General features: G+C 52.5%; 1 protein-coding gene across 2 annotated transcripts in view; it reads left to right on the top strand.

The window, feature by feature from the left end:
• MAP2K3 (mitogen-activated protein kinase kinase 3) overlaps nt 1–12,274 on the top strand; it is a 41,212-nt gene that overhangs the window by 22,681 nt on the left and 6,257 nt on the right. For both annotated transcript variants that reach the window (XM_067306380.1, XM_013945490.2), the window contains exons 2-10: nt 2,161–2,193; nt 2,814–2,874; nt 4,784–4,832; nt 8,548–8,661; nt 9,234–9,353; nt 9,776–9,892; nt 10,133–10,184; nt 11,040–11,167; nt 11,841–11,918. In XM_067306380.1, coding sequence (XP_067162481.1) covers nt 2,161–2,193; nt 2,814–2,874; nt 4,784–4,832; nt 8,548–8,661; nt 9,234–9,353; nt 9,776–9,892; nt 10,133–10,184; nt 11,040–11,167; nt 11,841–11,918 — 752 coding nt within the window. The remainder of the gene's footprint in view (nt 1–2,160; nt 2,194–2,813; nt 2,875–4,783; nt 4,833–8,547; nt 8,662–9,233; nt 9,354–9,775; nt 9,893–10,132; nt 10,185–11,039; nt 11,168–11,840; nt 11,919–12,274) is intronic.

The following is a 12,274-nucleotide window of genomic DNA, read 5'->3' as shown; positions in this document are numbered from 1 at the left end:
CCGCGGGAGCCAAGGCGCAGCCTCCGCGATCCAGCGGCACTTCTGATCCGTGGGCCCTGGACAAAACTTCCTCCCTGCTGCAATGCTTTGTTCATAGCATAGGGTGACAACAGTGCCGGTCTGAAGCTCACTGGTGGCTATGCCAGCGGTTTGAATCCAGCACGGCCTCTCCAGTGGCTCAGCAGTAACTTGCAGATCAGTTTTCCCTCGCAGTCTTAGCGAGGTTTGCATTTGGGGGAGAACGGGACTGGAAAAGTGGGTTTCAGGCGCCCGTCTTAGCCGAGGCCTCTGGAATTGGCTGGGGACAGGCCCAGGAGCCGCTTGTGCCGGGGACGCGCTGTGCGATATCGTCTGCCTGAGCCAGCCCCGGGGAGGCCTCTCGCGGGTGCTGCAGGACTTCTGCCGGGCACATGCAGAGCCGATGTGCTGCGTCTCCCCTCCTGCCCGCTGAAATCCAGGCGCCTCCTCTCTCCCTCTCTTTCCCAGCAGTGTTCAGAGCGCTGAACTTTGTCCCCATGGGTGTCCCCAGGAGCCGGACAGGTAGGAGCCGTTTCTAATTCACCGGGAGCCTGTCCAAGGCCGCGTGGAGCTGGGAACTCCCCAGCTCCCAGCCGTGCGCTTGGAGCTCGCCTTGCAGCTCTTGCTTTATAGTGCGTCTTCCAGGTCAAGGTGGCCAGGAGTGCCTTTAGCTGCAAACCGCAGCTGCCCCCCTATCCCTGTCCGGAGGGATTGGGGTAGCAAAGCAGGGCTTTGGCTGTCTCGGCAGCTGTATCTCATTTCAGCCTCCATCCAGGCCTCCTGTTGGGGAAGATCACACGCAGTTAAGCTGGATCGCTCCCAATTCCCTCCTAGCAGAAAATACACAACCCACAAGAGACTCGAGGAGCTTGGCTGAGGTGTGATCATGGTTTCAGTAGCTGTCCCAGAGCAAGCTTTGAGGGCTGCCGCTGGAGCGTGGTTACTCATGCTATCTGCATTCCCTCGAGAACAACCAGCTTTTTGGATCCTGGCGCAGATGCGCACCAGGACCTGCTAGCATGCACCTCTTGTTCCCCTCTGCCTTGCTGTGGATGCAGGACCCCCAGCATCCCAGTGCCTTGTGATCTGCAGGGAGGTTTATTTGCCCTGTGTGTTTGGGGTAGCAGCCCGAGGGCTGTGGCACAGGAGGGAACTGATTCTGGACCCGGTGCAGGTCATGGCTGCGTGTTTCCTGCCTGTTGGACCCCTTTGCCGGTTATCTCTTGTCCTTGTGGTTTTGTCGTCAAGTGTTTGGCCTGCCTGATCTCCTTCTTCTGTAAAAGGTTATGTTACATCTTGCTGGTGTTTGGAGCTGGTGCCCGGGGAGGAGGAGGAAGACAGCATCCTCTTGCTAATCTCTCCTGATGGGGTTGTGCCTCGTCTCGATGGTCTCAGCCTATGCAAACCAGTCCTGTTTTTTCAGCTGATTCTCTAGAGTCTCTTCGATATTCAACTCCTATAGGACCATCTGTTTTCATACTGGTTTCCCTTTGTGGGGTGCCCTCTCTCGCGATGGGAGTTGCTCCTTGGTTTTGTTTGAGGCCCGGTAGCAATTGCCCTCCCGCCGGAGTGGAGCAGAGCTGATCCATGCAGGCGGCCGTTGCGACCCGAGGCCGGCCAGCCCCCCTCCTCGCTGCTGCAATGCCCCGCTCCCCGCAGGCCTGCAAGGAGATGTGTTGGAGGGTGCAAAGAGCCCCAGGGCTCTGCATAGCGGTGCTGCACACCGGATCGGCTCAGCCCTGTGTGGCGGCGTGGTATATCCCTGACGGCGCCTGAACGTGCACTGGGGAACTGGGAGCTGTGGGATTGTTAAGGCACTGAAAAATGTGTCTGTCTCTTCCCAAGAAGGCCTGGATGGGAGCCTGGGATCTTGTGGGGAAAGGAGGAGTTAGGGAAAGCAGAGCATTTTCTGGAGCCCTGTGTATCGCTAATGGCATGGGGACCTCTTGTGGTCGGACAAACTGGGATGGACCCAGTCTGCTGGGGCTGCCCTCCTTTGGAGCCCTGCCTTTTTCTCCCCGCAGAATACACATCCAGAACTGTTTTTCTCAGACCGTATGTGGGACTGTAAGGGATCTGATTTGTACCCAGCTTGTCTGGAGCATGAAAACTGACCCAGTGTCTTTCTTCCATCTCTTTCAGATTCCAAAGGATCCTTGGAGCCACACAAACCAGGTTAGTGCTCAGCAAAAATAGTGGTTTTAACCCATTTCCTAAACATCAGCAATTAAAAATCAAAACCAGGAGAGACTGTTAGTGGCCACGGGGGGTTAAGAGCAGTGCTGGGTTGGCTGAGGAGCATTGCAAGGCAGTGCTTGGCTAAGGGACTTGGAAAATGGTCCCCATCAATGCACTTCTGGGCATTTCTGAGGGCAAGTGCTCAACAGGGGTGTTGAGACCCACTTGCGCTTCTGACTGTTGCTTCTGACACTGGGCAATGGGTGTGAGCGCAGTGGCCTGGTCATGTAGCCTTGATGTAGCTATGCAATGCAAGAGGTTCAGGCCCTAACTCCCCTCACTGGAGTTTTAGTGCTAGGTCTGTGCCAGGAGGAATTTTTACTGGATCCAAGCTCATTTGGGCTCTGGAACAGCTCCAGCTCCTACAGCTCTGTAGACGGGGCAGAAGGACAGGGCCATTGCTATGGGAGGAGGGAGTTTGCAGAAGAGCAGTTCCATTGAGTTTGGATGGAGCTGGGCTGCAGTGTTGCTGGGCCTGGCCAGCTGGTAGCTGTGGCGAGAGGATGCTTGAAAGAAGTAAAAATGTCTGTCGCTCGCATGTGTATCTTCTCTTCTAGTAAAGAGCAAGAAGAAACGGATATCATGTTTCACCATCAAGCAGCCTGTTGCCAACACAACGTAAGTGTCTCCGCTGCTTGAAACCAACCTGCGGTTCTCCAGAGCACCTGGATTCAGAGCTGGCTGATGGGGAAGAAGGGGGAAGGCCCATGTAGACTTTACAAAATCAGCATAGTTAGGGTGTTCTCTTTTCCTTAAGTTATGGCTTGCAGGTGATGACAGGGAATTACACACGCTTGCACAATTGCATGCACACACGTACCCAGTGTGTGCCTCTCTGGGAGGCGCCTCTTTGACTTAAAATAGCTGAAGGGCAAAGGCCTTGCTGGGAGACTTTCTTCTGTCTTCCTTCCACAGCTCTGCTGATGCCAAGGGACAAAGGCTTGGTGAAGAGGGCAATGTGTCTTCCTTCTCTGGGACAGAAGAGGTGAAGGTTTTTAGTGCAGGGGAAGAGAAGAGATGGTGGCAGCTGGACTGAGGCAGGTGTAGGAGGATGAGGGTTGGCAAGATGTCCTTTGTGTCATGACATCCTCCCTGTGACCTGTGCATCACTCACAGCTTCCTGCCTTGGCGTGAGGACGACACAGAACATCTTGTGGTGCTCTGCCACATACTACTTGGTGCCAGGGGCCAGTGCCCAGCTGTATCTCAGGGCACTGGAATTTCTCTGCCCTGTTTGTTTCATGCATCTGACGCTTGTTGTGCTGTAGGGGAGAATGAAGTATAGCAGCACTCAGTTTGACAAAGAGCAGACAACTAAAATTCTTCTTCCATGTGATCTTCCAAAACACCTTGGGCTGTGTTCCCACCACTGATCCTTGTTTGCTCCAGAAACCCTCTCCAGAGACCATCCCAGCTCCAGGAGAGCAGTGAAATCCCCAAAGGGGAATTATCACTACCTAAAAACCCAGATAGGACAGATCCCCCAGGGGAGGACCACTCCCCCATTAGGACTATGCAGTATAGCGTGCACACTCCAAGCCCTGCGTGCAACAGCCGCCTCCTTCCCCCTGCGGCTGTGTCTCTCTTTGCTCCTATCAGTGTTTGAATTTCCCCTGGAGAAAGTGTCACGCCTGAGTTTGCTGGGCGCTTGCATGCCCAGAGCACTTCTGAGAAGGCTGGTGCCAAGCATCCACAATTTCTTTTCTCTGAACTTTCCAAGATATAATACAAATATTTGCACAGTTCAAGGCTTTCACTGTGAGACTGAGTACTTCCTTGAAGCTGGAGGTTGCCTTATTGCTCTAATGGGAATTAGAAGGCCAAACAAATTGGGCAATTCCCACTCTTGCAAGGTCACAGGAGATGGGGAGAGCATAGAAGCAAGGCACAAGAGACAAAAAGCTAATGTCAGCTATAAAAGTACCATGCTGCAAGTAATGGGAAGTGGCCAGCAATGAGGAAAAAGCCATAAAGGAAGACTTTCACCTGCCTGGTGTCGTGTGACACTGTAAAATGCTAGGCTTCTCTGCATGCCAGGCTGACTACAACAGGCTTTCAAGTGTACACAAATGACTCACGCTTGAGGAATTACCTGTTGTTCTCTGGGCGTGTGTTTCAAGCTATGTGGCTGTACTGTTACAACACCTGCCTGTCAAAACATGACAGCTGAGCTGCTCTGCTGCAGAAACACCTCATCTGATCAATCTCGGTTCCTTGGGCTCACCTCCTGAACAGAGGTGGTTTCTTAGCGTGTTGATTTGATCCATGCCTGATCTAACTGACTCTTTTGGGTTCTTGCTGGCTGCATTCAGCAAATGCTTTGTGGGTGTGGACTGAGGTATTACTTGCACAATTAAAGCTTTTGTGAGTGTTTGGAGGGGGCTGATTTGAACGCATGATGATGAGGCACCGTGGAAAGCAGTGGCTGAAAGTGCTTGAAGGAACGTGAAACCTGGTTTTGGCTAAGAAGAAGGATAACAAAGCTATGCTTTCTGCTGACTCTTTCTCTCTCTCTCTTTTCTTGCAGACCCCCGAGGAACTTGGACTCCAGAACATTCATTACCATTGGAGATAAAGTACGTGTCAGTGTGGTTTCTTTTTGCTTGCTTCCAATCTTGCTTGCTGCTTTTATGGCAAGTTTCATGTATAGTACTGTCATGTCAACTTGTAAAATCAGATGTTGATATTTCAAAGCACACTTGAACACCCATGAGAAGGACAGTGCCCTCCTTGTGCACCTCAGGGAGGGGTCTTTGAAGGGATGAGATGTCCCTCAGCAAGACCTTTTCTCTGTTGAACACTGGGCCTCTGTGCTAGTATTTAGAGCAGTGACTAGTTGAGACAGATCCTGAAGGGCAGAGCTAAGCTTGCTGGGTGGGAGGAATTCATAAATTGATTCCTGAGTTTTGGGTGAAGTGGAAAACCCTATGACCAGTTCTGTTCAGGGGATTATCCTGTTCCTTCTGTCATGAAGGTGGAAATTCCCTGCTGGGAAGTCCTTGGCTCCCAGTGTCTGCCCCACAGCAGGGACCAGGTTACCAGAAGCAGCGGTGAAGGTAGTGGCAGAGGGGCCAGCACACCAGGTTTGCAAAGCCTCATTCTGCCTGCGAGTTGCTGGTGGCCCCAAGGCCCAGCTTGTCCATGGTGTGCCCAAAGCACTGGCAGGCATGACCACGGTGCTGGGGAATCCCAGCACCCCAGGCAGCGTGGATTGACGTGGCCTGCTGCTCTTCAGGTGCTCACTGCATGCTGTATTTCATCTCTGCTTCCTTATATCAGTACCTTTAAGGTGCACAAGTTGTACAGGGAGACCTTGGGTCTCCTGAGCCGCCGCTGTCTAGGCTGTGGTTCTTGGCAGTCGGGATTGTGGGTGAGGTGCAGGCTTTGGTGTCTGGGATGGAGGCTCAGATGGGCGTGTGTGACTGCAGAGCACCCCAGCTGCAAGACGGGCTCATCCGTGAGCCCGTGCACTCGCTGGCTGGTCTCTCCTGGCTGGAGGCAGTCCCTGCAGGTGATGGCTGGCAGGCAGGTGGTGCCGAGGTCTGGCCTAGGAGGCAGTGTGCAAGCAGTGTGCAATTTTGTCCATAGCGAGAGGTCACAAAGCTCCCTGAACAGCCCTGCCCATGACCTCAGTCTGAATGGAAAGATCCAGTCCATCCGCACTAAATCAGCATGACCTCACTGTGCTCTCCGGCTGCTGCAAACAAAGTCCCTCTTGTCCTGCTGATCTCCAGGGCTGTTTTACTGTTGGTGTCCAAAGAGAAGCTGGGCACAAAGCTGCTTTCTGGCTCTCCAAAGCTATTCCTACTGACCTGATGAAAAACACTGCTAGAAATAGCCACTGCCTCTCTTTTATTTCATTCTCTTGTTACGGGCTCTCCTGGGGCTGCAGAAGGCTGATTGCAAGTGCGCTAAAAATACCATCCTGTGCATTGGATCAGCCCTATATCTAGCTGCTTACTTTCCAGGCTGGGCAGGTGGCTCAGCTGATGAGACCTGGGCCCCTAGTCCTCGGAGCAAGGTTTTAGGGCCAGGGGAGAGATAGGAGGGAAGGGAGGGGAGAGGAGAGGAAGCTTTGGCTGGCTCCAGAAAGCAATGCCGCTGCCTGTGTTTTCTGGCCATTGTGTCGTGTGTATTAATAGCTCGGGCGAGACGCACTGTGCAGCAGCCTGGGCAGTGGTGTGTGCAAAGGGAGAGCGCTGGAGCTTGGGAGAAGCTCTCTGGACTCGCTGCCTTCCCTGTGGTACGTTTATCCGAGTGGTTCCCCCGACAGAGTTGCCCACCGTTAAGGGTACAAGATGCAACTGAGCATTTACTGCTGCTTGTTCGTGATAAAATGATATCAAGGAAAGTGGCTGGCTGGGAACATCCCTTCTCTGATAAACACCAGCTGGGCTCTGCCTGCTCTGGTGGTTGCAGGAGCTGCCTGATCCAGGTGTTTGGAGCGACACAATGTGGGATGGAGGAAGAGGGCTTGGGCATAAGTCCAGCTTTGGGCCATGGGGACGGATGATGACCTTGGATCCCTTAAATCCTTGCAGGCATTGTCCTGCATCCCCATTATTGGCTCAAACCCCCCAGGCCATGGGGTGAGCGATGCAGGGAAGGAACAGTGCCGATCCGGTTGGTGCATTGCCTCTGTTGCTGGGCAGGGTTCCTGGAGAGTGCTGGGAACTGCCAGCTTCTGGGGAAGCCTTAGGGTAAATGCCAGGAAAAAAGAAAACACAATAATCTGGAACGGTTGCAGAATATGTGTCCTGAAAAGCACCACCAGATCCTTCCCGGAGGCCCCCGTGGGAGCTTCGAGCCTGCACTGCACCTCTGCCAGCTGCCCGGGGCAGCGAGCTGTGGGGTTGCATGCGTTCCCCTTAGCCCCACTCTCCTCCTTACCGGATCCACCATCCTGCCCGGAAAGGGGCTGGCACCTCCCTGCGCTAGGCAGCGCATATCTTACCGCTGAGCTCAAGCACAGACCTCTCTTGATCCCGGCCTCGGCCGCCTGCCAGACACATCTGGTTTGAATAAATGGAGCTGGGGCTGGCTGGAACGTCCGGCGGAGCTGGTCGCTCCCGGCTGCTGCGTGTCCCCGCGGCCAGCATGCAGGGGGACTTGCTGGCCAGCAGCCCGGCAGCCACATCTCCCAGCTTTGCTTCTTCACATGAAACGCTGTTTCCGCTCCGCTCTGGGCGTAACTTGGAGGCATTGTTTCCGACGCTGCGCGATACATGCTTTTCCCACCCTCGCCGCCTTTGTGGCTACTGGGTCAATTTGGCATCCTGGTATTATTTTTGTTCCCTGAGACCAGAGGAAAAATAGAAGCTGGATAAAGCCCTGCCTGGCTAAAAGAAGGCCTGTAACTTATTAAGAGCAATGAACGCAGAGTCCAAAAATAGCCCATGTCTCACTCAAACAGTTTGTGCCCTGCCCAGCGGAGCAGACAATTACAGGCTAACTCTTGTTTAGGGAAACTTGTTGTTGGGTTGCACAGAAACTTGCTCGCTCCCTGCTGCATGGGGCGCTCAGGTTGTCTGAGCACTGGGGATTTTTTTCTGCTTGAAACGAGGCTTATGTAATTGCATTTGCCTAAGCTCCTTCCTCAGCGCTAGCTCACATTTTACCCTGTTGGCTGATTTCTGGTGGTGGGAGAAAGTGTCGAAAGCAGGCAGAATTCGTTTGAGCTCCCTGATATTAGGAGCTGAGTCAATGTGTTGCTGTGTGCACCATCCCATCTAAGAGAGGTTTTGTGTAAGCCGAGGTGTTATTAGACACCTAGGTGTTATTTGTGACCGACGATCACCCAGGGCCCGGCGAGGGGAGGGCGAGGGAACCCCAGCTGAGCATGGGGATTTGGAATGGGAAGTGGCAGAGGCTCTCGATTGCCGCCCGTGTTGGCAGAGGAGCTGATAAAATCCTGCAAGTTGCTTCAGCAACCACAGAAATACCCTCGTGTCGGCAGTCCCGAACAGGGGAAGAGGCACCAACCTTTGGTGCCCTTTGCAGTGGCGGAGTGCCCTGATGTAAAGGATAAAACTCCTGATCTCCAGCTGCAGAGGGGAAATTAAATGAGCCCTGGTGAGTAGAGTGAGAGGGTTTGGGCTCTGGTTCAGCAGATACAGAGCAAAAAATATATTCATCTTCTCTTCTAAGTGTGATGCCTCCCCTACATATAAGAGCTGCTGGGGTCCTGTCATTTGGAAGTGCTCTGCGTTGGTGAGGTGCTAGTATCGAACCTCTGCTGATGTCTTTGGCGATGAGCGGGCGCCTGTCTGATTTTTGTCTCTCTCCCTAAAGAACTTCGAGGTGGAGGCTGATGACTTGGTGACTATTTCAGAGCTGGGCCGTGGGGCCTACGGCGTGGTGGAGAAAGTCCGGCATGCTCAGAGCGGCACCATCATGGCTGTGAAGGTGAGGACCACTTGTTGCTGAGGGGGCTGGGAATTGCAACAGGAGGCTCCAAGGGAGCAGAGAGGCTCTGCTGAACGGTCATAGCGAGATGAGGACATGGAGATGAGGGAGGCTTGTCTTGGCTTGGCAGTCTCTGGTGTCCCTGCGCAGCCTTGTGTGGCTTGGCTCTTGCGAGGGTGTGGGCAGACTCCGTGCTGATATCGTCTGGGCACTGCTGCTCTCGATAAGCAGGCGCTGAAATCCAGGCTCAGTGCCCACACCCAGTTAGACAGAGCAGAGTTTGGATGTCAAAGTGCCCATTCAGGCTGCTGGCCTGATCCCACATCTGCTGCAGAGTTTGCCAAGGTTTTTGTAATTTGTTAGGGTGCTGTCTGAAAGAGGAGATCGGGCATCTCCCTGGAGTGCTCCCTGCAAAATAAGTGCAAAATGCTTGCCTGGGACTCAAAACCACAGGTCCTTTGAATCAGAGTGAGGGTGTCTCCCTCCATAGATTATAGTGTTATTCCACCTACATCAAAAAACATCTTTTTTTTCCTCTCCCCCAATTTTTTTTTTTTTTTTTTTCGTCCCAGAGAATTCGAGCGACTGTGAACACTCAGGAGCAGAAGAGGTTATTGATGGACTTGGACATCTCCATGAGGACAGTTGACTGCTTCTACACTGTCACCTTCTACGGAGCCCTCTTCCGAGAGGTAGTGAGATAGTGTGAGAGCTAGCGGGCTGTGCAGCAGCTTGGGTGTGTGTGATTTTACTGGAGGTGCAAATTTATCTCAAACCGCCTCTGCTTTCTTCAGCCAAGCTGGGCTATTTGAGGTGCTGCCATGATTTAAAGTCATTAGCTTGCCTCCTTCAGGCAGCGTTCAGCTCCCACGCTACCCAGGGGATTGAGGTCCTTTCCTCACTTCCATAGTAGTTTTGGTGATACCTAAACAGCCATGTCCGTCTCTGTTCAGTGCAGTGCCTGTGTGCTGGCATGAGGCCAGCAGTGGTTGCACAATGGGGACTTCAGGTTGCCCTGTGTGAAAGGGGCAGCATCTGTCCACACCGCTCCCTTCAGCTCCTGGGGTGCCGGGACATCCCCTCTCCCCCATCAACGGCTTTTCTCTGTCTGCAGGGCGATGTGTGGATCTGCATGGAGCTCATGGACACCTCCCTAGATAAATTCTACAAGAAGGTGCTAGAGAAGAAGAAAACCATCCCTGAAGACATCTTGGGGAAAATGGCCGTGTCTGTGAGTACCTCTCGGGTTCACATGTAGTTTTGTGCATCCCCTGAGTCTTGTGGTGATTCATAACACCCCTTGTGTGTAACTTGGCACCGTAAGGTTACATTTTGCTCTCAGAGTCGGGTTTGCTGACTGCAGCCCTTCGGAGGTCTTTATGCAGGACACAGCGTTTGGAAATGGGCAGTGTGTTTGCAGTGAAAGGTTAATGCTATGTGTGACTGACTCTTTCGCTCTTTTTATCACCAGATTATACGAGCGCTGGAGCATCTGCACAGCAAACTGTCTGTGATCCATAGAGGTACGTAGTGGATGGGATTAGCATGATGTGGCTGGAGTTCTAGCCTTGAAACAGGTTATGCAAAGAGTCCTTTCCGCAAAATATGTGGAGTGTGTGCCTCTGAGATGCCTACAGTGGTATCTAAGGGAATTTGGGACCGTGGTGGACAGACCTGAATGCCCAAGGCCTGACCCAGAGAGGTACCCTTCATGTGTCTACTTGCATGATGCTGTTCTTTTCCTCCTTTACAGAGGAAGGGTTGAACATTAGGACTGATTTTGTCGCTGTCTGAATTGTTATGGGTATCTCTGGCTCTCTCTCTCTGAGTAGAGAGATGAACTGCAGGTGGCTCTTGTGGACAAAATCCCCTAACTTTCCTGCCTGGGTAGTTTTAGTAAGGTGTGGTCTGAAAGAGACCTTGCAAATCAAGGATGGGAATCTTAATGCCCAGGTCCTGTTCTTCATCCTGGTGTAGTTTCTTGTATACCCTCTGGACAGATTGTGATGATTGAGACATGAGCTGTCCCAAGAACTCAATGGGAGTTGAGCAGTTAAGGCTGTGTTGTGCACATAAGTCTCTCCTAAGGAGGTGGGCATTAACTCCTCAGCATCTTATTTCAGCCACATAAGGGCCTTTTGACCTGCTTTGTTAGAGAGGAGGCCTCTTCTACCCTGAGGGCCTGGTTTTAGTGTTCTGGTGAACAGCCTTTATTGAAACAAAGGAATGGTGGGGTTTTGCCTCTTTTCCCTTGTTTTAAGGCCCTCCTAATCCTCTCTCAGGCCAGCAGGGAGTATTTTCACAGGCTCTGCTCCTGTAGTAGCTCTGTGGTACCTCAGCAGAAGACTTGATCTGCTCTCTCATGTTTTCTCTCTTAGATGTGAAACCTTCCAATGTGCTTATCAACAAGGAGGGACATGTGAAAATGTGTGACTTTGGAATCAGCGGTTACTTGGTGGACTCTGTGGCAAAGACCATGGATGCTGGCTGCAAACCATACATGGCTGTAAGTGTGCTCATGTGGAATCTAACTTGTCGTTCTTCAGCTGCCGTCAGCCTTGACTTGACGAGGCTGTCCCTTAGAAATCAGTCCTGATTCACCTCTGTCCTGAGATAGAAACCACTGCAGCATGCTCTGGCATCCTGACTCAGCAGAGTCCTCTAAGGATGGGATTAGACTCCCTCTAAGCCCTACTGTTTGCATTAATCCTATGGCAGTCTCTTCCTTCATCACCTTCCATTTGCAGAAGGCTAGAGGGCTGGCTAGCTGTTTGTGGTGGTTGAAAGGGCTGCTCCCAGTTGGCTAGAAGATGCTGAGGCTTCTCTTGGCAGAATCATTTTAAAGTTTGTTTCTTCCTCTCAAGTTGCTTTGAATTTCCCATTGCCATCCATGGCATCTCTGGGGGGTAAATTACACCCCTGGGGGTCATGCTACATGGATTGTACAAGTCTTGCTTGGGAGCTGGAGGAGAGTTCATGTGGGTTATGTGGAGCAAAATGTGGCCTTCATCAGTGCTTGTAGATGTAACCTCAAACCCTGCCCTCTTGGGAAGGTCTGTGCCTGAACATGAGCCAGGAGAATCCACCCAGCCTGGGATTTGTAGCCAGAGATTTGCTCTGTGTGGTTTGCTCTGGGAAAACAAGATAGAGCTGTAGTATCTTTCATTTTGCTGTTACAGCCGGAGAGGATAAACCCTGAGCTGAACCAGAAGGGCTACAACGTGAAGTCGGACGTCTGGAGTCTCGGGATCACAATGGTAATGTAGGAGGGCTGCACCCGGCATTCCTGGGGGTGGGACAGGGTCTTTGCTGGCTGGGCTTTAACCCTGCCATGCTCAGAGGCATCTGATAGCTTCACCCCAGGTGGTTGTGCACCAAATGGGCCAAATTCTGAGCTTGTTACTTAGGGCATGAGCCAAATTACCCAAGACACAGTGCTGTGGTGCTGCTCTGTGCATCCAGGGATACCTTACCCTGGGCAGAGAGCTGCGAGCCGGTGTGCACAGCCAGGTGTTGCCACCGCTGCTGTGGCTCTTGCTGAGTTCACTGGTTAGCTTGACTGGAGATAACCCATCTGCCTGCCCCTTCTCTTTCCTCCTCTTCTCTCTCGTGT

The sequence above is a fragment of the Apteryx mantelli genome, chromosome 16, assembly GCF_036417845.1.
Source record: "Apteryx mantelli isolate bAptMan1 chromosome 16, bAptMan1.hap1, whole genome shotgun sequence".
In the NCBI taxonomy this organism is placed as follows: Eukaryota; Metazoa; Chordata; class Aves; order Apterygiformes; family Apterygidae; genus Apteryx; species Apteryx mantelli.
This window is presented reverse-complemented; position numbering and strand designations above follow the sequence as displayed.